This window comes from Triturus cristatus, chromosome 12 (genome assembly GCF_964204655.1).
Source record: "Triturus cristatus chromosome 12, aTriCri1.1, whole genome shotgun sequence".
Classification (NCBI taxonomy): Eukaryota; Metazoa; Chordata; class Amphibia; order Caudata; family Salamandridae; genus Triturus; species Triturus cristatus.
The window spans coordinates 645,997,443-646,020,577 of record NC_140595.1 but is presented as its reverse complement, the minus strand read 5'-3'; the positions used below and the strand labels follow the sequence as shown (position 1 = coordinate 646,020,577).

The 23,135-nt window shown below is 49.5% G+C and overlaps 1 protein-coding gene across 3 annotated transcripts in view; it reads right to left on the bottom strand.

The window, feature by feature from the left end:
- The window catches only part of LOC146776471 (hepatocyte nuclear factor 4-beta-like), a 474,084-nt gene that overhangs the window by 364,033 nt on the left and 86,916 nt on the right, over positions 1-23,135 (bottom strand). For all 3 annotated transcript variants that reach the window (XM_085637981.1, XM_085637983.1, XM_085637982.1), the window contains exon 2: positions 11,004-11,175. In XM_085637981.1, coding sequence (XP_085494107.1) covers positions 11,004-11,175 — 172 coding nt within the window. The remainder of the gene's footprint in view (positions 1-11,003; positions 11,176-23,135) is intronic.

Below are 23,135 nucleotides of genomic sequence, written 5' to 3'. Positions count from 1 at the left end.
TGCAGATGAGTACGGCCCCCCCCCCCCATCAGTGTGCCTGTCGCCCCGGAACCAGACCCGAAATATAGAAGAAACAGAGAAAGAGGAGTAAGGAAAGAAACCCCACCAGACGGGGGGGGTAGAAAAAATATTAATAAACTGGAGGAGGGCCTTCAAAACATGCCCCCGGCTTCTCCCTCCCGCACAATATGTTTTCCGCCAAAGCAAACAATAAGCAACACAAAATCGATCATGTCAAAGAAAAATGGGGAGCATTATGTGCCTATTACACTAACAGTTATGCCGTGAGAGCACGCAACCCCTGAGCCCGCCCGCTTATTAGATGACCACCTCTGAAGGATCAGCCTTATCCTTGGCCACTCTTTGTGAATCTACCCATGCATACCCATCGACCCAGTGCCATGTCCAATGTTACCAAGAAGAGGAGCGTCCAAAAAAGAACAGGAAGCGACACACACAGGTAGGGTGGAAGTCTCTGAATACCAACACAGTCAGCAGTATGGAGGGTCGTCTTTCCCAGTGCTGCCCCAGGATCTGCACTGCACACAGGGTCCAAGAAGGCGGAATCAGCCAGAGCAGGCGACCGTTGCTTGAATATTGCCTGGGTCGCCGGAGGCCGCGCACGGGACAAGGCCACCACCCCCCACTCAGGTCCAAGACCTCCGGAACAGACCAGACCCACAGCCAGCCGATCACACGTTAGTATACTGTCCGGAGTTTCCAGCTGGTCACTATTCACAGGGGCGGCCACGACACTGTCCTCCTGTGTGCAGTGTAGGAAGTCCCTGTGTACCTGGGGACAGGCAGGCAGCAACTGTTCCGACGCTGATGCCACCCCATCAAGCTTACTCCCCAATACCCAGGCGCCGTGAACCAAGGTGGAATGAAGGGCACCGAGAGCCTCGAGAAGATCACCATACCCCAGCACAGCTCTCGGCACTCGCTCCGCTACGCTCCTCATAGTCGCACACTTCCAATCGTGCTGCGACCCAGCGTACAGGATGGTAGACTTCGTCCTGTCAAGATGGCCGCCGGGTAGGTCCAATCCAGATTGGGACCAGGACTCAGGGACAAGCGCCTCAGGTTCCATGTCACTGGAAACAGGGTTTCGGGGGCAGGCAAAAAATATATCCGGTGTGTGGTCCCGGGCAACAGTCATCCCCACCACGGCCCTGCGCCCGCGAAAATCCGGGAGCAGCCCGCAAGAATCAGGGCGAGTTACGGGCGGCGGCCGGGCAGCTCACCGGCGAAGGCTGAGGCAATCACCGGAGAATCTTGGATTAGCCACCTCGGGCATGCACTCGTTCCGCTACGCTTAGTGGTAGGAACGACCACGGCGAAATGTAGGCCGATATTCGCACCGCTCCGGTAGTCCGACTCCACCCAGTCACCAAAGGCCGCTGTTGTTGAACTGCCGCCCGGCCATGTTGTCCACTCGAGGTCCCGGTTCCAGGGTTGCACAGGCCGCAAACTTCAAATGGACATTTCTCCGGCGATACCGCCGCCAGAAACTTCGGAGTCACACGATTGGTTGCCGCTCTCATTCACCAACACGGGCATATAGCGCAGGCTAAGGATCTCATGCAGGATATCTGTGCGGGACGCAGAGGTTCACGGAGCCGGGAGCCTACGCTGCCGTCCCGGTCGCCATCTTGGCTCCTCCCAATGAAGGATGTTTTGCTTGCATCTCAAAGTCTGCATCTCTTCCTTGATTTCCCATCTATACAATTGGTGACTAGCAGGAGTGGAGGCTGTGGGCACTATCTGCATCCCGCAAAGGGCTCACCAATTTAATCAGCCGCAGAACAGAGCACGTGCTGCTCCTGCGCCTGTCGCGTGGGCAGCAGCAGTCCGTGGAGGGAGTTCCGTGCGGTGGAAAGGCGGGGCGGGGGAGGGGCAGGGTGGGGGGTACTAAACACCGGAATATGGATAATTGGAGTTAAGTAAACAATTGAATAAATAAAAAGAATTTCGTAGCGCGCGCTGTACCGCATTTTGTGATGCAGGGCGTGCTACGAAATTCGTTTTATTTATTTAATTGTTTACTTACCTCCAATTATCCATGTTTCGGTGTTTAGTACCCCCCACCCTGCCCCTCCCCTGCCCCGCCTTTCCGCCCCACGGAACTCCCTCCACGGACCGCTGCTGCGCGTGGGCCCTGCCATCTGCACCGCGCCTTGGTGTGCGATCGTCTGACTGGGACTGGGCGAGTCTCATAAAGGTGCGTGGCCTGCTGCCTGCCTATGTCCAACTGTGCGTGCTGTCTGAGAGTCTCACAGCCATCCCAACGCCCTGTGAAGTGCTGCAATGCTTCCGCCATTAAAGCCCTGTGTGTGAGAGCCTCCGCTGCCATCCCCACTCTGTGTGAACCACAGCTGGATGTCGCCCCAGCTACACTGCATAGCCACAGGTGTTCAAGGTCTGATGTCACAGCCCTTATGAGGTCCACTGCGCAAGGTCACATCACAGGAGGGCGTGTGAAGCAACCTCTGTGAAAGTTTGTGACACAGACCATTGTGGTTCCTGCTATAATACACGGAGGGCTGCATTGCACTAGCGCACTCCACCCACGAACCAACTTCATAACACCCCCATCATGTCACAAGATGGCGAGGCCGCATAAGATGCAGCCGTCTCCCCGAAGCCACCACAACTCTGGTCCCAGACGAGACGGGCTGACTGGATCGAGGGCTTCAACGCCTTCAACAACGCTTTGGAAGAGGAGAATGATGAGAAAATAAACAGTTACCTCAAAAGTCGGGCTGGTGAAGGAGTCAAAGATGCTGTAAAGAAACTTCTTAGTGCAGACACTGCTACATATCAGAACGTCAAGGAGGCGCTGGCCAAGAAATGTGACCCCTCTCCTAATGTTGATCAGGAGCCATGCATCTCCAACAAAGCAACAACCCAGAGAAACGATGGATAAGTTTGCGGAATAGCTAGAGACGCTCCTTAAATACTGTAAATTCAGTGAATTCATTGAAATAGAGGCCAGGTGTCTCAGGAGAATCGCCGGGTGCCTTTCTGACTCATTTCGAACACAAATACTGAAAGAAACGCACAGTCCATACAAAATGCTAGCAGATGCATGAGCGGAAGAGAGAGCACCTTGCATGGCAGGAGGGCCATCACATAAAGAGACAGCACTAGCCATAGGCAAACATCCTCACACAAAACATGAGAGACATCGACACACATCCGGAAAGTTACAAAAAAAAGATATTACAGACTGATGTGGTCTATCATTTCCCCATGATGGGAAGTGTCCAGCTCTGGGACAAACCTGCAGTGCGGAAAAGAGACTCATTTTCAATCTGCCTGTCAAGTACAAGGCAGAAAAGAGAAATCTGAGCACTCGAAACTGACTGAGAAACACAAAGTCACAGAACAGCTGTGTCGGCGTTCCGAGTAAAAAATAAATACCATGTAAGGATTGTCAAATTCGCACTCACACGAAGGTCTCCTCAATCATCGACAAGATGATCCCTGGCACCATTCTTGAGTGAGAGTCAAGAAGATGGATACCTTTTGATGATGTCAGCAAGCATGCAGGAAAACAGCTGTGCCTCTGTCAGCCTGCGCTTAAGGGGCCACTTGGTTAAATTCGCAATTGTCAATGTGATGGGGCCATGAGATGTGGCCTGCGCGTAAAAGCAAGTACCACTCCTCGAGTCGCAGCAGAGAATCTACACATGGGCTGAAGAGAAGCCTTTGAACTGCAAGGGGAAGGTATATACAACCATTCATCACAAGGGATGAGTGACACAAGCATCGATATGCATAGCTGAAGGACAGGCACCAGCCCCCAATATCCTGTATCTTGAGACGGCAAGGCAGTTAGGCGCAGTCACATCTCACATGAAGACCTAAGAAATACAGCGAGTTGACACACACACAATTGTCCTACTATACAGCTGCATGTGAATGGACACCCCATACCGTTCATCATTGACAGCGGGGCCTACATTAATATCATGCAAAAACAACAGTTGATGGACAGAATGCAGAACAATGTCATACATTCACCCCAGTAGAGAGATCTGGGCCTAAATCCATAGTTTTTTTGCTCACCATGCCATTCCAGTTTGAACCCAGCCACATGCAAATCAGTCTTGAACCTGTGCCTCATGGGAACAGTCCAGCCCGTACAGCCAAGCCAGGTCCTCCCTGGACTGGAAACAAGCATCCTAGGACCGGATGAAAGCTGCAGTTAGATCACACCATTCTCCACCCACAGAAGACTCTTTAGATACAAACACCTCAGCTTCGCCGTTTTATCAGCTGCGGAAATATTTAAAACCACCATTCACCAAGTAACCCAGCCCACGCCAAATGCTCTCAACTACAGTGACAATACACTCATTTTCGTAGCCACTCAGGAAGCTTATGACAAGGGCTTAAACCGAGCATGCTAGCTGCTAGTGGAAGCAGGGCTCACATTGAATATGGTCAAATACGAGTTTCACAAGACCAAACTCAAATTCTTTGGGCATATCTTCTCAGAGGAAGGCATGACCCCTGACCAGGATAACGTATTGGAACTTTTAACCTCAAATCAATCTCAGGACGTGACCATGCTATGGTTCTTCCTAGGCATGGCAAGTTACCGCTCCAGGTACATCAAGGATTATGCCAGCCTCAGTGAAACCATGTGCAATCTGCCGAGGAAAACGGCAGAGATCAAAAAGTCATCTGAATGTGGACAAAGCTTACATAACATTAAGATTGCAATGGAAACGGCCACAATGTTGGTATACTTTGATCCTACACTGGACATGGAAGTGACGGTAGAAACCAGCCCTGTGGGGATAGGAACCATCCTGGCACAACTCTCTGGTACTTCTGAAGCTCAGAGACACATAGTGGCCAACGCCAGCAGGATCCTTTCAACAATGGAAAGGGCTTACTCACAACCAGGAAAAGGGAGTCTGGTGGTTTCTCTGGGTCTGACACTTTCACATCTTCCTGTATGGAAAACGTGTCATCATAATCACAGACCATCAAACCTTGTTGACAATCTTTAGCAACCCGAAAGTGAAAATGCCCCCAAGAATTGAACAATGGGCACTGGGAATACAAGGGTATGACTGTAGCATCCTCCACAGGCCAGGGAAGGAACTGAACCCTGCTGACTACTTCGTACGTTACCCACAACCCACCACTAGCCCAAAGTCGTCACTGGCTGAAGAATATCTCATCCTTATTCTACAAACGAGCACACTGCCAGCGCTGCCAAAGACCGTAACTGCCACAACGGAAGATCCCACCTTAGCAAAAATTCAAAAGCATGATTGACATGCAAACATGCAAACACAGGACATCCAAGTGAAACAACTCAGATGAACTGACAGCCTTCTCTAACATACAGGAGGAGCTGGTAGTGACCCCTGAAGGTGTCATACTGAGAGGGTCTAGAATCGTACTACCACAGAGCCTTTGAAAGCATGCCATTGAGTTGGCCCATGAAGGACACAGAGGAATAATAGTCAACAAAAGAGCCTTATGAGAAAGGACAGTTTCCAAAATGTAAAGTCCTGGTTGAGGAAGAACTACGAACCTGCCACTTATGCACTTGTCCGTCACCAGCAATGAAGCAACAAACCCTAACAATGTCTGACTTAACAGAGGCAGCATTAAATCGAGTTGCTGGTGACTTTTTTGGACCACTTCCCACTGGTAAATACCTACTAGTACCCCTTGACGACTATTCCCAGTTCCCCATTGTCAAACCAAACAGGTTCACATGAGCTGAGAAGATAATCCAGGCTTCCTAAAGTACTCAAATCTAACAATGGCCTATCTTTTACCAGCCGTGAGTTTGAAGACTGCCTGGGGCACCGGAAGATGATGCCATTATAGCCCCAGGCAAATGGTGAGGCTGGACGAGTCACGGGCACTTCAAAGAAAACAGTTCAGAAAGCCCAGATAGAAGGACTGTCTATTTATTAATCCCTATGTCAAATAATGCGAGCCTGCAGAACCACCTGCAGAACCACCCCACATTCGACCACCGGGGAGAGCCCTGACACACTCATGCTCGGAAGGGCCATCAAAACAAAACTCCCACTATGGACTAGCATGCATAGAGGCTTCTAAGCTGTGTGAGAAGGACACCATGCATGAGAAGGACACCATGCATAAAGCAAAGATGAAGAACAATGCTGACACTAGGAGGAATGCGTAAGAGGCCCCAATCAACAAAGTGGATTGAGTGATAGTCAAAAAGAAAACCATCAGATTAATGTAGACACCCCCTTCACTGCTGAACCACTACAAGTGGCAGAACGAAAGAGAAGCATGGTCACAGCCACACGTCCGGGCAAGATCGTCACCAGGGATGCCCTGATGAAGTTACCAGCAGTGTCAGAGGAGCTGCTGAGGGCACACCTCCGTCCAGTGTACCTCTCAGGGTGAAAGAAGAAACTCCCACATCTGACACTTCAAGAGGTGCAATAACAACTCGATCTGGTCGGCATCTTTTTCGCCCTCGCCGGGCTACCTGAAGAGATCTAAATACTGACAAGAGACTGGATTGTTGGTAAAGGATGGGGGAGGTGTGGAGTCAAGCACTTGCATTCTCAGGGCAGGGCACCCAGTCCTCGATGAAGGGAAGAAGGCTGGATTGATGTGACGTCACGTGGAGGGGGATGGGGAAGCTTTCCCGCCTGCGAGCAGCAGATAGCAAAGCAAGGAAGCTGGGTATGAAAATAATAAAGTAAGTTTTGCCTGGATCTCAGAGTCTGCCTCTTCCTTAACTCTGCTCGACTCTACATACATCAAATTATTTACAGTGGAATTTTTCAGCAAAATAGTTTGCAGAAATGTCCTTCAACAGGACCTTTGTGAGGAATTTCCCATCCAAATCACTGATCACAATCTTTATTTTTGACAAATTATTCCAAAACATTTATTTACCAGCATTTAAAAAAAGAAAACAGTAGAGTTAAGGAAGCACTGTACTTTATGTCCTTCATACCTGACCACTGCAGATCGTCAGGACATCACATTAGGACATAGAGTCAGCAGGGCTTGTGAAAAGTCAACATTTTTCTCTCAAAGTTTGTTTCCTGCTGTCTGTTGAGGGACTTCGGCTGGAAGCAAGTTCCTTTGTAGGTCAAGCCTGGGCAGCGCATGTGCTGCTATGCGAGGTATGCTGTATTGAGGTAGGGACTTGAAGCTCTGCCCACTCTCCGCCCACATTTTTCATTGGCTTGTGTCATTGTCCACTATAAACTGTGGCTGTTCATTGGTCAAAAGGCTTAGTAGTCCCTCCTTTGTACCACTTTGTCCCATTTTGTAACCTCCCATGGTGACACCCCCAGTAACATGTGTTGTTGCTCGGTAGGCTTTAATTACAGCCTCCAAGCACTATTTTCTCAAATAGCTTTGTCCTGCCTGCTGTTGGGACACGCTCTCTCCTAACACATTTTTGCATTTTTTATAGCATGCATTTGCAATGCAATAGGTTACGCATTTGCGAGAGTTTAAGCTATTGGCATTGTCATTTACAATGCCAATAGCTCAAACTCTCGTACATGTGAGACCTATAGCACTGGAAATGCTTGTGTTGTTTCAGGCCAGTGCACTGGGTGGCTGTGTACTACTGTTCAGCTAAGCAGAGTAACAATGGAGAGGGACATAGCAGCAGAGAAGGAAATATAGTATTCTATTTTTAACTGCTGATATGTGTATTATAAGGTAAAGCATCTAAGGAGTTCTTGTAGAAAAGGTCCTCTTTGGAGTAGTTCCCACATTTTCCCCACTGAATACAATATCAGGGAACTCACGCTCTTCCCCTTTAACATGCCAACAAATGGCTAACTTACGTGGCACAAAAATTGCACCTGGGACATAAAGTTCAGTTGTTCCATGGGTGCTGCTGCTACATAGTTTACACCACACACATGTCTGACTCTAAAATCACAGCATCAGGCCTGACCCTGAAACTCTGGATTTCCCTTCCCCTACAACACTCACCGGCATGACGTCATGCCGTAATTTCCCCACTAGTGAGAACTGAGCAGTGTGAGCATGTGCACATCAATGTGCCTGTTGTCACTGAAGTCCAGAGAAAAACGGACCGCCTGTGCCAGGGCACAAAACAGAGCCCAATAGGGACCCATTTCGAGCCCCCCATTAAAAAACTGCCGGTGCTCAGCACCGGTGAGACCCGGCCCACTTAAAGCCCTGGCTATAGTTCCTTTTGTACTGATAGTACAGGAGTGTCTCACTCTAGCTGAGCTGGCCCTACCTCAAATCAGAGAAAATCTGAAAATGGAGACCACCAGTCTGACAGCAGAGGTTGGTACAAACTCCATTTTCTTAGAGGATGGCTTTGAACTCAGAAAAATATTATTCATTTGGGAACATTTTAGGCTTAAGGGGTAAAGTTCTTCAGAACAGTTTTCATTCAGGGAATATCACTTAAAAATCGCATACATGTAGTACAAGAATCAGTGTGATTGCTGGTTCTCGCCAGTGCATTGGCAAAGGCTGTTTCTGAGTCAGCGCCAACAGTGGAGCTACCTCGGCCATGCAAAGAGTAGGGTGGGAGGCCCTTGTCTCCATACTGAATGCTGGACTTTAGGTGGTCGAGAATTCAGGAACAAAGTCTGCCCACTGGATGGGGCAAAATAAAACAGGCAAAAAAATTGCCCATAGACAGAGGCATTGGCTTTGATCAATGTGGAATTCTGCTGTCCATAAAATGCTGCATTGGGAAATGCTAACGTGCTAAAACAAAAAGGTGAACTCGCATAAATTTGTCAAATGTGCACCTGGAAAGCTGCGATTGGGTTGGAATTCCAGGTGTACCTGTTAAAGTTTTGTGAACTTCACCAAGTCATTAATCTACATCCATGTGAGGTCACAGACCAATAGGTGTAAATTGCTGTCCTCCCTTAGAGCACCTTAAACCCATGTAAAAAATAAGTGCTGGTGCCCAGGGCCCTGTTCAGAGGCCTGCGACCACTGCAATTGGTTGTTGGCGAGCTGAATACAAAGGCTGAGCAGGATAAGAGAATTTTAAGGCATGGTCACAGTCGGTCCTGGCCCAGGGCTTCCGCCTTTCAGGGGGGGCCCTGATAGAACCCTCTATGTTCTGCAGAGGGTCTTGCCCTGATGGCCTTGAATAATTCTTAGATAGATAGTTTTATAAACCGGTTTCATGCAACATCCATAAAAGGTTTCTTTAGATCAAAACAGGACTTCACATATGAGAAATGGGAGGGTGTCACAGAGATTATTTGAAGAAATATTAGTGAGCTGCTGCTGTATTTCAATATTGAAAACACACGTCACTATCCCAGGATAGTAGATGTGAATACATTTAGAATTTGGCAGAGTGTGTGTGTGTGTGTGTGTGTGTGTGTGTGTGTGTGTGTGCACTGTCGGTGACCTAGCTAAAAAGGCCACGGAAGAGCTGAAATTGGATCATAAATCCACAATAGTAGGGAGGAAAAGGGCACCCCCAAAATATGTTTGGCCCTGGGCCCTTGTAATCCTTAAAATGCTCCTGCTAGTCCTAAATCCACCTCATGTCTTTTTAATCCACTGACAGACACCCCTTCAGCTCACTCTTGCAGGTTCCTACTTTCTACCTTTGTGACTTTTTTTGTCTTTCTCCTCATTTCCTTTTTGTGTCTTTTCCTCTCTCTCTTCCTCTCCTAAATCTCTAATACAGAAAAATAAGTGTCGGTCCACAAATATGAGTGCCGGTGCCCCCACCGTCAACCACCAGTTTAAATTATGCACTGCTTAAACTCCCAGTGAACCAGTGCTTAACTCACGCACTTCACTTGCCTGCCGAGCCAGATTAAACATCCAGGACACAGTGAAGAGCTTGAATGGCTTCCCCTTACAAACAGAATCAAGTTAAAAATAGCCTAGTTCACCCAGAAAGCTGTGTACCCTCACACATGTGTTCATATATGGACAATCTTCACCAACTCAAGAGGTTCAAAAAGGCAAGAAGCCAAACCTCCATGAAATGTAATTCTCCCAAATTGCAGTTATAAGTCTCTCATACAATCCCTCTCAGATGCCTACAAGGACTTTGCACAAATGCCTTTCTCTTGTCCATACCAGTCCCTCACTCTTGGCCCATAGAGACCTCATAGCTCGGTGCAGCCGCGGCCCGTGCAGATAAGAGCGGTAGGTCGGTGGGGCCGGGTGAGGGGGGATTTTGACGGATGATGACAAAGGAAAATTAAATAATTAATTCATTTTCCCTCTTCATTGTCTGTCGAAATCCCCCCTCACCAGGGTCCCACCGCCCTATCGTTCTTACCAGCAGGGGCCGCGGCTGGCTCAGTGAACAAGCATTTGCAATGCAATAGGTCTCGCATTTACGCAGGTTTAAGCTACTGGCGTTGTAAATGACAATGCCTTTTATTTATGTTTCAGAAACCAAAAGATAAATAAAATGGCAATAGCTGCAACTCGCGTAAATGTGAGACCTGTTGCATTGCAAATGCTGTTTATATATAGCGCAAACTCGACGCGAAGGTGTCCGAGTGCTTTACATGAGTACCGGTTCCACTGACACTCATCCAGTTCGCATTGAGACCATTGTCCGGAACAAATTCAGGCAAGTTTCACCTGGTGAAATGTGTAGTGGATAAATGGAGAAGTAATGTGGAATTTACCACATTACTTGTATTTCCAGGTGTGGTGGAAACTAATGTTTCCACCCAAATCAGTAGTAGAAAAGCAATTAAAATGACCGCCGTGGTACCAACACTACACCAAAACAAAATACTTTTATTAGTTCAGCCTGCTTCAAGCTCATCAATGCAATGCAGGTGGCATGCTACATATGAGAGTGATGCGCCTTAATGGATAGACACTACCAAAGCACCTTAGCAACTAATGAAACAAAAAATAATAAACTTTTAATACAGTGCGCAGCAGAAATAGTCACTCCCCCCTTACCCTTTCACAAGGAACTTCGGGCCAGAATTTGGTCGCGCACATTCTAGACAAAAAAGTTTCTAACTGCGTACCTGCAGGTGTACACATGGTTCTTACGGACACTCCTTCTGAAGAAACCTTTGCAGCCGTCACAGCTGGAGGCGCCGTAGTGCTTGCCCGTGGCCCGGTCCCCGCAGATGGCGCACAGGACATTGGCCCCGTCCCGGAGCAGGCTGGGGCTATGCAAGTCTGTTGTAATGGTTTCTGTAATGAAAAAAGACATACATATTTCACAGTGCACTGGGCATCATTTATTTGTATGGTCGTGACAGTGTATAAACTAAGGCACTACACGTAATAAAATATTATTAATACTTTCTGTCTGTAAGTTATTTACAAAGTTACGGAAATATATTTTTAATAATTCACAGTGTCACCTTTATCACATAATGAAATGCTCCCAGTTAACAGCCTCTTTACAGTTGCTCCTTTATGGGCCCAGTGTCAACTTCATTCCAGTTACCTATACCAGGGGCATTGAGAAATGCAGAGGGTGTGGTCACTTGCAATGAGGGTCTTGGGCACGAGACCCTCGATAATTTCAACTAAAAAACTAATTTATTATTAATTTTGTCTGCTTGAAACTTTTTTTCACCCCAATACAACTTTTTGGCGAATTTTCTTCCCCCCAGTTTTTCCTCTATACCTCCCTCTTAATTCTGATCAAATGCTAGCATATATGCATTGCCACATCGGTGGTACCCACTGCTGAAAACAAAATGATGAAAAACGGACCTCGGTATACTCATAAGGTGAGGCAAAGATGTGGTTAGCAGCAACATGGCGGGCACCAAGAGGCTGTAGATCTTATGTTATGGACTTGGTGTGTGAGAGGCCTCCTGGAAAAGTGGGACCTCCCAAGGTGAATAAGGGCTAGGCATAGTGAATCTATTGACCTGTCTGACCTACACTCTGACCAGCTGAGGCTCAGGAAGATGACCATCCCCAGGCACAGCACATACTCAGAGAATGTGCAACTCCCACATGAGAGCAGACCCAAAGATGAACCAGGCCACAATCAGAGGGTGAGGTTTTGATGTCTTTTTGTGGAACATATAACATACCAATCTTTTTATATTTTCTAATACAGGGCCTCCACAGGAACCTTCGTATTAGTAGTAGTCCCAGAGAGTAGTACTAATTCAATGTTTAAATATGAGGCGACTGCTTGGTCTAGGGCGTTCGAGTCCCCTGAACAAATCAGGAACATTTGTGGATTGAGGCACTGGTGAGAAGGAAGAGAGGATTACCCCCTTGTTTTGTGGTTTTTCAGGCAATGGCAACATGACTCAAAGGAAGTAAGGTTTTGCACCTGACTTGTCTCAGCATATGTATACACCTTGTCCCAACAAGAGCACATTGATGTTTAGGTTTTGCAGTGTCTGTGAAATGGCTGAATTTCAGAAGATCATTGACAGAAGCATTGTATGAACTAAATATTGTGCACTAAATGTTTATAAAAATATTGTCGAACTGAGTGTATACTTTCTATTATTAACTTCAATGGGGCAAAAGTTTTGTAAATGATAATTAGGATACAATATTTGTGTCATATAATATTCTTCAAACTATATTCTGGTACCTTACACTGTGGAACTACCTTAAGCTACCCAGGTATCTCCAGTTGCAGTGGCTGCACCTCGCTATTGGACCCGTCGGATGAACAGCATATGTTCATCTCTCTGACCTCCAACAGGTTTATGTTTATGTTTATGTTTATGTTTGTTTATTTATATAGCGCATATATACCGGCAGGTCTCTTAGCGCTTGACAGAAGGAGATTGCATCAGAGGGTACAGACAATCCTTGTAGCGAGCACAGCTAAAGAGTATCTTCAAATAGCAGGGTTTTTAACAGCTTTCGGAAAGGAAACAGACCCGTTTCTTTACGCAAAGAGTCAGGTAATTGGTTCCAAAGACGTGGCAGAACAACTGAGAAAGCACGGCCACCCTTGGTGGCCAGATTACTCCGAGGGCAGGCTAGCTGGAAGGCCTCTGTAGAGCGAAGTACGCGCTCTGGCACATATTTAGCTAGGCGATCCCGAATGTAGCCAGGGGCATTGCCGTAAAGAGTTTTATGGGCGATGCACAGGCCCTTGAATTTTACACGTTGTCTGACAGGCAGCCAATGTAATTTATGCAGCAAAGGGGAGGCATGGGTCCTCCTAGGAAGGTTAAAAATCAGCCTGGCGGCGTCATTCTGCACAACCTGTAGGCGGTTCATCAGTTTCAAAGGGAGTGCATTACCATAATCGAGGCGCGATAACACAGTGGCTGAGACTATTGAATTTAAAGAGGAAACTGATAAGAGAGGGGCCAGTTTCCTCAGTTGTCTCAGGACGCCGGTACAGGTGCCCACTACTGAGTGGACCTGATGACTCAAGGAAAGTTCCGAATCGATTTTAATTCCCAGACTTTTCACGACTGGTGACGGACATGGGGGGGCCCCAAGTTCTTTGGGCCAAAACAGGCCACTCCAGAAGTTGTTTTTAGCTGGAATGACAAGGACCTCTGTCTTGTCAGGGTTAATTTTCAGAGAATTAACAGTCATCCAGTTCGTGGTAAATCGTAGGATATTTTGAACAGTTTCTTGAGCTTGGGCCGAGTTGTCAATGCTCAGGATGAATTGAGTGTCATCTGCATAGTTGAACACTCGGCAGTCCAATTTGGATAGTGCAGTTACTAAGGGCTGCAGATATATATTGAAGAGCAGAGGGGACAAAGCCGAGCCCTGGGGCACGCCACAGGGGATATCTCCCCTGATTGAGGAGTAGCTGCCGAGTTGAACCCTTTGCGACCGTCCCGACAAAAAGGACTATAGCCAGCTATAGACAGCACCCCTAAATCCCAAATCCGCCAATCGAGTCAGTAGAATGGAATGGTTAACCGTGTCGAAAGCCGCAGAGAGATCTAAAAGTATCAGGGCGCTCGGGGCTTTGTTGTCAGCCTTTAATCTGAGATCGTCGAGAACAGATAACATAACAAGCTCCGTGCTATGGTGGGCTCTGAAACCAGCCTGGCGGGGATGGAGAAGCTCTGAGTTTTCGAGGAAGCCGGATAAAGTTTTCAGAACATGCTGCTCCATAACCTTAGCTAAAAAAGGAAGTTGCGAAATAGGCCGGTAATTTTTCAACTCAGCCTTATCTGCACCAGGCTTTTTCAGTAGGGGAATAACTCTAGCTTCTTTCAGATTAGATGGTACCTGGCCTATGGCCAGGGAATTATTTAGAAGTGAAAGGATCTGACAATCCAAGGCTGGAAGGGCCATCTGGAAGATCCTCGGAGGACCGGGATCGGCCGGTGAACCAGATTTGGTCTTATTAATTAAAAAGGCCAAAGCTTCGGGGTCCAGAGGAGGGAAGTCTGTAAGGAAGTGAGCTGGCGAGGGGGAAGGCAACGTCAGTTCCTCGGAACTTAAAGCAACAGGGGATCTGTTGATCTCACAGAGGATACACCACTTCTTCTATGCTAATGTCCCTGTTCAGGTGGGCCGCCTGTACGGGGTCCAGGGAAGGCAGAGTGACCGAGTCCAGATAGGAGGTCATAGCCGGTTCATCCGTCGGGTCACCCGCGTAGAGGCGCCCATAAAACCCTCGAAACACGGCCGAGATGCATGCGTCATCTGTCACCGCACCGCCTGTAGGGTCAGAGAGTTCCCTCACCGACTGGCTCTGCCGGGTGGCCCGGAGCTTACTGGCCAAAAGTCTACTACAGCGGTCCCCCCCAGTATAAAAGGCGTGGCGCAATCTGAGGGCCGCATATTCCGCCCGGTCCACATCCAAGGCCGCGAGAAGTTTCCTCGCTTCTTTGAGCTGCCGCCAAATCCTCGGAGCTCCCGTTCTGCGGTGGATCAGCTCTAGCTCCCGGACCCTGTCAGTAAGCTCATCCCTCTTTAGTTTGCGCTCCCTATTTTCGGCCGCGGAGATGGACAAGAACTCCTCTCGGAGGACCGCCTTCAGAGCTGCCCACTGGGTGGCTTTGGCGGTATCTGTGTTGTCATTGTGTGCCAGATATTCCCTAAGTACCCGCTCAATACGCTCCGTTACCGCCTTCCTGTGTAATAGAGTATCTCGAAGGCGCCAGACCCTCTCCGGGGCGGCAGACGGCGGCAAACAAAAGGAGGCCGCAACAGGGGCATGATCCGACAAGGAAATAACCCCCATGTCCACAGTGGATGCCAGGGCCTGCACTGGAGAGGTGACCAAGAAATGATCAAGCCTCGCATAGGTCTTGTGCGCGTGGGAGTAGTAAGAGTAATCCCTAGCCACGGGGTGCTTCAGGCGCCAGAGGTCCCGAAGGTCCACCTCCGCAAGTCTAGCCTTACAGCCAGCCAAGAGTTTCCCAGCTTGCGGGGCGCGCTGCACCGATCGATCGACCGCCGAGTCAAAGACCATGTTAAGGTCGCCCCCGAGGATGATATGCCTGTCCGGCGAAGCCGAAATCTCCTCCACCGCAGACTGCAAGAACCGCTCCTGTTTATCATTGGGGCTTTAAAGGGAGCCTATCTTGAATGCAATGCCCCCCACCCGAAACCTATGCGCCAACAGCCTCCCTTTCATCTCCGCTAGCTTGTGTATGTGTTCCCCCCGAAAATGTCGAGCCACTAGGATCGCCACCCCGGCTGTCTTGGCAATACCGGAGGAGAAAAACTGCGTCGGGAATTTACCAGAACGTAGCCGATGCGTATCCTGCGGTAACAGGTGGGTTTGCTGAAGAAGGCATATGTCCGCCTGGGTGCTTTCTAACAAGGAGAGCACCGCTCGCCGCTTAACTGGGTTGTTCAGACCCCTGACATTCAGGGTCACGACCTTAAAGGTATGAGGAGGCATAATAAGAAATGTGTAGAAAGGCGGTAGCGTCCTGCAAGGCGATCAGAGCAAACAGGCGCCCTCCCCCCCCACTCACACCGCCAGTCAGTCTCCCAAAGACAGTATGCAAAGCCGCTCCCTCCCGCGCTGCACGGCCCAGCACCCATCACCCACTCCAATGTGACCAGGTCCCCCCCTGCACACCCTCCAACCCCACAATCCACTTCCTCGTGCGCCTCCTCATCGGCACAGAGCCAAACAAATGTGGGAAACACAGGCAACGCAACAGCTCCGGACATAGCGCACTGGACAACTCTCTCACCCCCCCCAACTCCCCCGACCCCCCCCCCTGCCCCAGAACAACCCCAGCCCCGCGATAACATGCAAACAGTCCCTCACTTTTCCCCCCAAGTCCCGAAACTTCAATGTCCAAGTCCCGCTCCCTGGGAAGCAGGTCTTCGGTAAGGTATACTAGTGAACGTCCAGCCACCACCTCTTCCCCGTCCGCCCCCACCCCGCCCGGCCCCCAACCTGCTTAGCAAAACAACGCTGTGGTAATCTGCCCCCGGAGCTGCCTCACGCCGTCAACGCGCTGTCACTGACGCCTATGGTCCCGGCCACTTCCATCACCGCATCGTCCATGCCGGCCCTGATGGTGGGCGAGTCCGGGCGAGCAGTTCGTCCACGGGGCCGGTGCCCCGAGACCCTCCGCCATCCATCCTCCCGGGGGCGCCCCCGCCTCTGTGCGGCCCCCTCGGCCTCCGGTACCTCGATTCCTAGGACCCCACAAGTCTCTCGCAGGGAGCGCAGTTGGTGCATCGCACCGTTCCAGCGGAAAATGAGCCGAAAGGGGTGCCCCCAGGTATAGGGCGTGTCATGTGTTCTGAGAAAGTCCGTAGCTACCTTGAACGTTTTACGCTTCTGCAGCGTGATGGCTGACAGGTCCTGGTAGAGGGCCACCTGATGGCCTCGAAAAGTCAGAGGCTGCCGCTTCCGTGCCTCTACCATGATGCGCTCCTTGAGTGGGAAATCCGGGAGGAAAGCCAGAATGTCCGGAGGCCGCGCCGACGCGTTTCGTTGGGGTCCCACTCTATGTGCTCGGTCGATCCGTATAGGAAACCCATCCGCTTCCCCCAAGATCTCACGGAACAGGGCTTGCATACATCCCGCGACGTCAGCCCCCTCGGCCATGGATGGAAGTCCGCGGACCCTAATGTTGTTCCGTCGGGACCTATTTTCAAGGTCCTCAGCGTGCGCCTGGAGGTCAATCTGCTGGTCCCTGAGGCGCAGCACCTCCTGTTGCAGTTGCTCAACTTCCTCGTCCCGTCTGCGACCAGTGTCCTCCACCGCGGCCACCCGCTCTCCCAGGCCTTCCACCTCCCGGCGCATCTCCCGCACCTCACCTGCCACTTCACTCTTCAGAGTTTGGAAATCCTCCCGAAGGGTACTGAAGAGAGATTCCATAAAAGACCTAGTGAGGGGAGGTTCTCCGTTTCCAGTGTCCTGCGCCCCTCCGGAGGAGCCAGGGGACTGCTGCCCCCGATCCACCCGGTGCTGCTGTCGTCCTAATAGTTCCGGAAGGGTGCGCTCTACCTTCCTCCCGCCTTTGTTGCCAGCCATGGTCGCCGGGGCACGGCCTCTCTCGGACCCACACAGCCACTGGACCGCCACCTACAGTCTCCGACCCCGCGGCACAAAGGGCGCCACGCTCGCCGTCCCGGTCCGCGCTCGTGGCTGCAGTCACTTCTTCCGAGCTCTCCCACGGCCGGCACCTCTACATCCGCAGCCAACGGCGGCGGGCCACAACACGGTCCGCTCTGTCCCTTCCTGCTGCGGAACGGGGGCCCACGGACCTCAATCGCCCTCCCGCACCGCCACGTGGGCTCCGGGAGAGACACTCCGCAGACGGGCGCGAGGGGAAGCCGTCTCTCCGCCGCTTCTCCAGCTGGGCCGTCGGTCGCCACAAACGCACAGCCTGCCCGTCTCCGGCCGCAGGGGCCACTCACTCATGTCCTGGGCAGCCGGCTCTCAGTCGGGGCCCCTCAGAGTCCTGCCCCCCGTACTCCACACTGGTCCACCACGTCTCCGCAGCAGCGCTCCCACCATTCGTCGTTGCTCCTACCGAGGGCCGCCGCCTCCGCGTACCGAGGCCAGGTACGTTATTGTCCGGGTGGGAGAGGGCTCCCCCCACCCCCGTGTCGCACCAGTCGCCGCGGCGGGGGCCCAGCGCTGCCGTCTGCTTATGCTGGGGCTGCCCCTAGTCTCTCCAGGCCTCCGGAGGAGGGATCGCCGTGCTGCCACCCCTCGTCGCTACCCGCAGAGGAGTCCCACCGCTTGCTGGTCCAGGGCCCGCCGCCGTCAGCCGCCGGGTCGCCGGTCGTCTCCCGGATCAGCAAAGGCAGGGGGCCGCATCACTCCGCAGCGCGTCCACAGGCCTCTCCGGCGCACCGGGTCTATCGCGTGATGTGCTGGCCGACGGCAGGCGCGTCAGGCTCGGCGCGCTGCCCCGCCTCCTCGCGGCGCCTCTGCTTCGTCCGCGGTGTCGCCTGTCACCAGGTCTTTCCGGGGGCTGTGAGCCGCGCACCGGCCTGCCCGGGCGCTCCGCAGCTTCCGCTACCAGTCCCCCCGCTGCGTGGGGGGAGATGCAGCTCAGGAACCAGGGCTAGGGCCTCCACGGAGCAGGAGCCGACGGGGAAGACGTCCGTCTACTCCGCCATCTTGGCCGCGCCCCCAAACTGTTCTTTTTAAACACAGCCTGGTTTCCTTTAAGGATAGGGAGCTGCTTTTAAAAAAGTTTACTTTATTGAAATGCGATCACATGCATGGTGGTGTACTGACCCCAGCAGGCAACAACCCCTGTGATGGCATTCATTCATAGTAAGTCACAATTTGCAACCAACCTAGTGGAGAGGTGTGGTGCAGCGGCCAGGCAGCTCACTTCGGAGCACAGGGTTCACGGTTCAATCCCTGGCTCCGGTGGCAGCTCAGCTCAGTACCATGTGACTCTGGGCAATAGCTCACTTAATTTCCTCGACGGCCCCCAGCGCCTTGAGACCCGTAACGGTGAGTTGTTCGCACTTTACAAATACGGATTTATTTATTTAATGTTCATGAAGTAAGTTGGATTCTGACCCACTACAATTCAGACTTTTAAGAACCTTGCTACCAGTATTTTGTGAGAAGATACTAATACATCTGGACCCCTGTCTTTTTATTTAGCAGTGGAAATGCAATTTGTTTGGATCTAATACAGAACACCATAAGTCTGTGAATAGATATCCACTCAGAGACAGCCTGGAGGTAGGTGCGAGAGGAGATACGAGTCATTGCTGTGTAGACCAAACCTCTGGCCATTCAGGAAGGCATCCTTTGGAGGCAGGTCATCACCTCAGGACCCCTCCCCGATTTGACATAAGATTCAATAATTTTAAGTAACTTTTTTACTTCCCTGGACTCTACTTTGGAAATGGACTTGCCAACCGAGACCGCCTTCTGCCCAACCACCAGGACTAACTGCAAAGTATATCTCTTTTTAACAACCAAAACTTCTGAGATAACCATCTGGTGGCTGAATTTCAAAATGTGAAACCAGATAACCCACAATCAATACCAGCTTCGCTGCTTGTCCAAATTGTGTGATCCTAGACAAAAAGTTTATTTCAGTGAGCCTCCTTTTTCTTACTTTTGATACCCGCATTAACAGTGGTAAACACGATTGCTTTCAGATACTCATTGTTTTCTCCAGCCTTTACTGTTCATGCATTCACCTTTCACTTTCCCACTCTTACTCGGGTTACCAGCTCCTATTTTTTTCACTTTACAACATCACACACTTGGTATACACTAATTTTTGTTCTACTTTCGCATGTACATTTTTTAAGTATTTGTATAAATCACGAAATGTCCTCAGTAAGGCTGATTCCTTGTATCCTCTCATTTTAGAGCCGCCCCTGATGAAGGGCCAAATTGGCCCAAAATGCATTGGGCTATATTGAGCTACGATGGTGATCTACTGAGTTATGATGTGAAATATACTCGTTAGTAATCTCCTAATGTATTGAACCGAAGAAATGTTCACTTGAACGATCTACAAGAATAAATTCTCAACCTTTACCCTCGCAGAATCAATTTCTTTATTGGAGTGCAATTCGAGTTACACGCTCTCAGCTAGAACGTGACTTTACCTCCTTTTTCTTTGTCATCACAGATGAGCAACTTTTTTAAATACCCGAGTTCAGGATGTGTGCTCTACAAGCACCTCTTATGTCTGATTTATTAGAATATAATGTTTTTCCATCTATAATAAGAACCTAGGCCATATTTATGGTTTACATGACTACTGACTTGCCTCTTAGTTCACTAATGGCATCCTCATTGTGGGGAGAGCCATGAATTTTCCTAAAAACTGTCACTGTTAATAAATATCTATCTGTGCATTTATATAATCTGATGTATTAAGGTGAAATGTTTCGCATGTTAAAGAAATACACTTTTTTTCAATTTTAGAGAGGTTGTATAGTATTTTTACATTATGGCTGTTGCACAGTGCATATGCCAAATGTTTCATGGCGTAGCTCGTGCATGCCTGTTTGAGCCAAGCCAGAATCATGGTGTGGCTCACCGTATTAATTTGCCTGCACACCCTCCTCTATTTGCTACATAGTGTCATTAGTAACTTGATAAAATCATTTGTAAAAGTCCTGGACTAGAAATATGGAGCCCTGCCCACATGCGCCAAGTTGATAACTCTACTATCGAGGCTTCTTGCAGCAGAGACAGAGAAGAGGACATGCAGTAAAACTACATTTAAAATAAATGATCCCATGGCAAGGAATCCAGGCAAGGTTTTGGACATGACCGTAATCATGAGTTGCCAGGGAGCACTACCAAACCCAGGTGGGACCGGCAGGGGGCGTATATTCAGCAGGGCGGTTTGAGGTGTGACACCCCCTCTGACACTCCCTCAAATACATTATTGGTTTGGTAGTTGAGTCTGGGGGCCCTGGGTCGGGTCTGCTAGGTCTGTGTCGGTTTTTCTCATTGTTCTTATTTCCCTACGAGGTTCTGACTTGTTCATTTTTGGGTTAGGATCTTAAATATAGATAGTGGCTGGCTTCCCCAAAAAGTAGTACATTTGCACCCATGTAAGTACTCCTTGAAGGGGGGCAAATTTGCTATTTTTTTTTAATTCACAAACTTTGGCAGTAGTAGGCTTGGAATGGTTCAAGTTTCCAGGAATACTATTAGCAATCCAACACCCAAAAGGGGATAGGCTGGATGCTTGCAAATAGTCCAATGAGTGTCAGTTGCTCAGTGTAGCATTCCACCCCATCTTTTTTTTGCCAACTGTGCCACTCTAGACAGAGGACCACCTAATGCAAATCAGTACTGACCCTGTCCTTTATGGAAATACTCCATCCTATCCTGAACCTTGGTCATCTCACCCCTCCAACCTGCACCAGACTGCTTTTTTTGCTGGGATTCACACACCCTAAATGTCACCGATTAAGCTACATCCCTGTCCATACAGCGCAGAGTAGCAGTAAACCTGTCAGTTACTTTGACATTAACATAAGGATGAAGAAAAGACCATGATGCTGGAATCCTCATTCAGCAGATGGCAATCAAGCACCAATAGTATTTTTAGTCTGTAAATAGGTACTATATAACCACCTTCACTTGCTCAGTGATTCATTCAATCTCTATCTCAGTCATTGACTCAAAACATTGGGAGAAGATTGTGTCATCAACTGAGGTAGTATGCAGTGAAAAGAGGGTGGGAGCTAGGGCTGAGCCTTGTACAAGACCCACAGGGGTGGTGATGTATGTGAGCCAAAAGTGTGGATATCCGTGATGTAAGGGATGACAGATTTGAAAGCAGGATGTTGTGGCTAAGGGCCTGATTACGACTTTGGTGGTGCTCCTGCGGCACCACCATCGCTCTGTCCACAGGAGGACCTCCAAGGTTGTGGTTCACCCGCCTACCGGATTCTGAGTTTGATCCAGGTCGGGCAGGGCATTCTTCAGCGGTCTCATCCTGGCTGCTGTATTAGGCTCATACAAGGACCTTAACAGCAGACAGCTGCCGAGACAGCATCTGCATCACGTTCCTGCAAGGTGTGGCATGCACCATGTTGTGCATGCCATACCGTGCAGGAACAGGGTTGCAATAATATCCCCCCTGCATGCCCCCCCCGGGTCCATGAGCAGCATACTTGCCTCTCCGCCACTCTTTTCATGGCAGGGTCACCAGCATGAAATGGGCGGTGGACAGGCAACTCGTAATATTCAAAGCGGTGCCGCAGTGGCACCACCAGCGTATTATTTCTCCTGACCGCTGTACAATATCTGTGGCGGTCCGACCGCCACACTCAGAATACAGCAGGTGGGCTTGCAGTGTGGCGGTGGTCGGACCGCCACCACAAGTATGGCGGTCCAGTGGACCGCGCTACTTGTAATCAGACCCTTAGTGTGCTTCATGTAGTATAAGGGAAATAGACTGCAATGCTTTATGGAAAACTGGTTAAATGCACACTGATTATTGGTATGCCAAAAAGCAAGTCACAATTAGACTGCAAACAAAAACATCATTGCGTGACTGCCTGATCCAATGTCTACACTTTTTTATAAATGACTCAGACTTCTCAGTACAAACTACTCCCTACTCTAGCGACTGTGGCATGCACTGACGTGCATATACAGTCGAGCAGTCCTTATGTTTATGCATTCACACTACAAAAGCAAATAATGCTGAGTGTGTATTACTAATCTATGCACACCAAAAATGCTCACAAACGGAACACACTTTCATCAACCCCAAAGTGGAGAAATAATGTCATGTGTGAAAGCCGCAGAGATAACAAGATGCTAACTTGTCTCTTCATCTTCAACGATAGATTGTGACTCTCTTTGAATGAGATGGTACTGTGGAATACCACCCATGTCATCAACTCGCTGTCAAATGAACAACATTAAATCAGTAAAAAGAAAACAAATGTCCTCAAAAGGGATTATAATGTGCCACAAAACAGGATCAATATGGGTCTGGTATAAACACCAAGTTTTTAAGGGTCACACTGGATCGATTTCCGTAACCCTCAGAAGTGTGTTCATAGCCTTGGCCTCTGCGGAGAAAGACTCCAACTATTAGTGTCAAAGATGAGTCTTCTCTCCATGATAATCTCTCTGCTGAAGCGGGTCTCTTTACTTCTTGAGCAATAGTCCAGTTGCTGTGTCCTTGTATGTGGTCTTTTCCCAGATGGTCTAAAAATCAACATTGTAGCACATTTGTCAATAAAGCAAACCTTAGGTCTTGAAACTCTCCGGTTATTGACTCTTTCCTAGTTTATCTGTCATG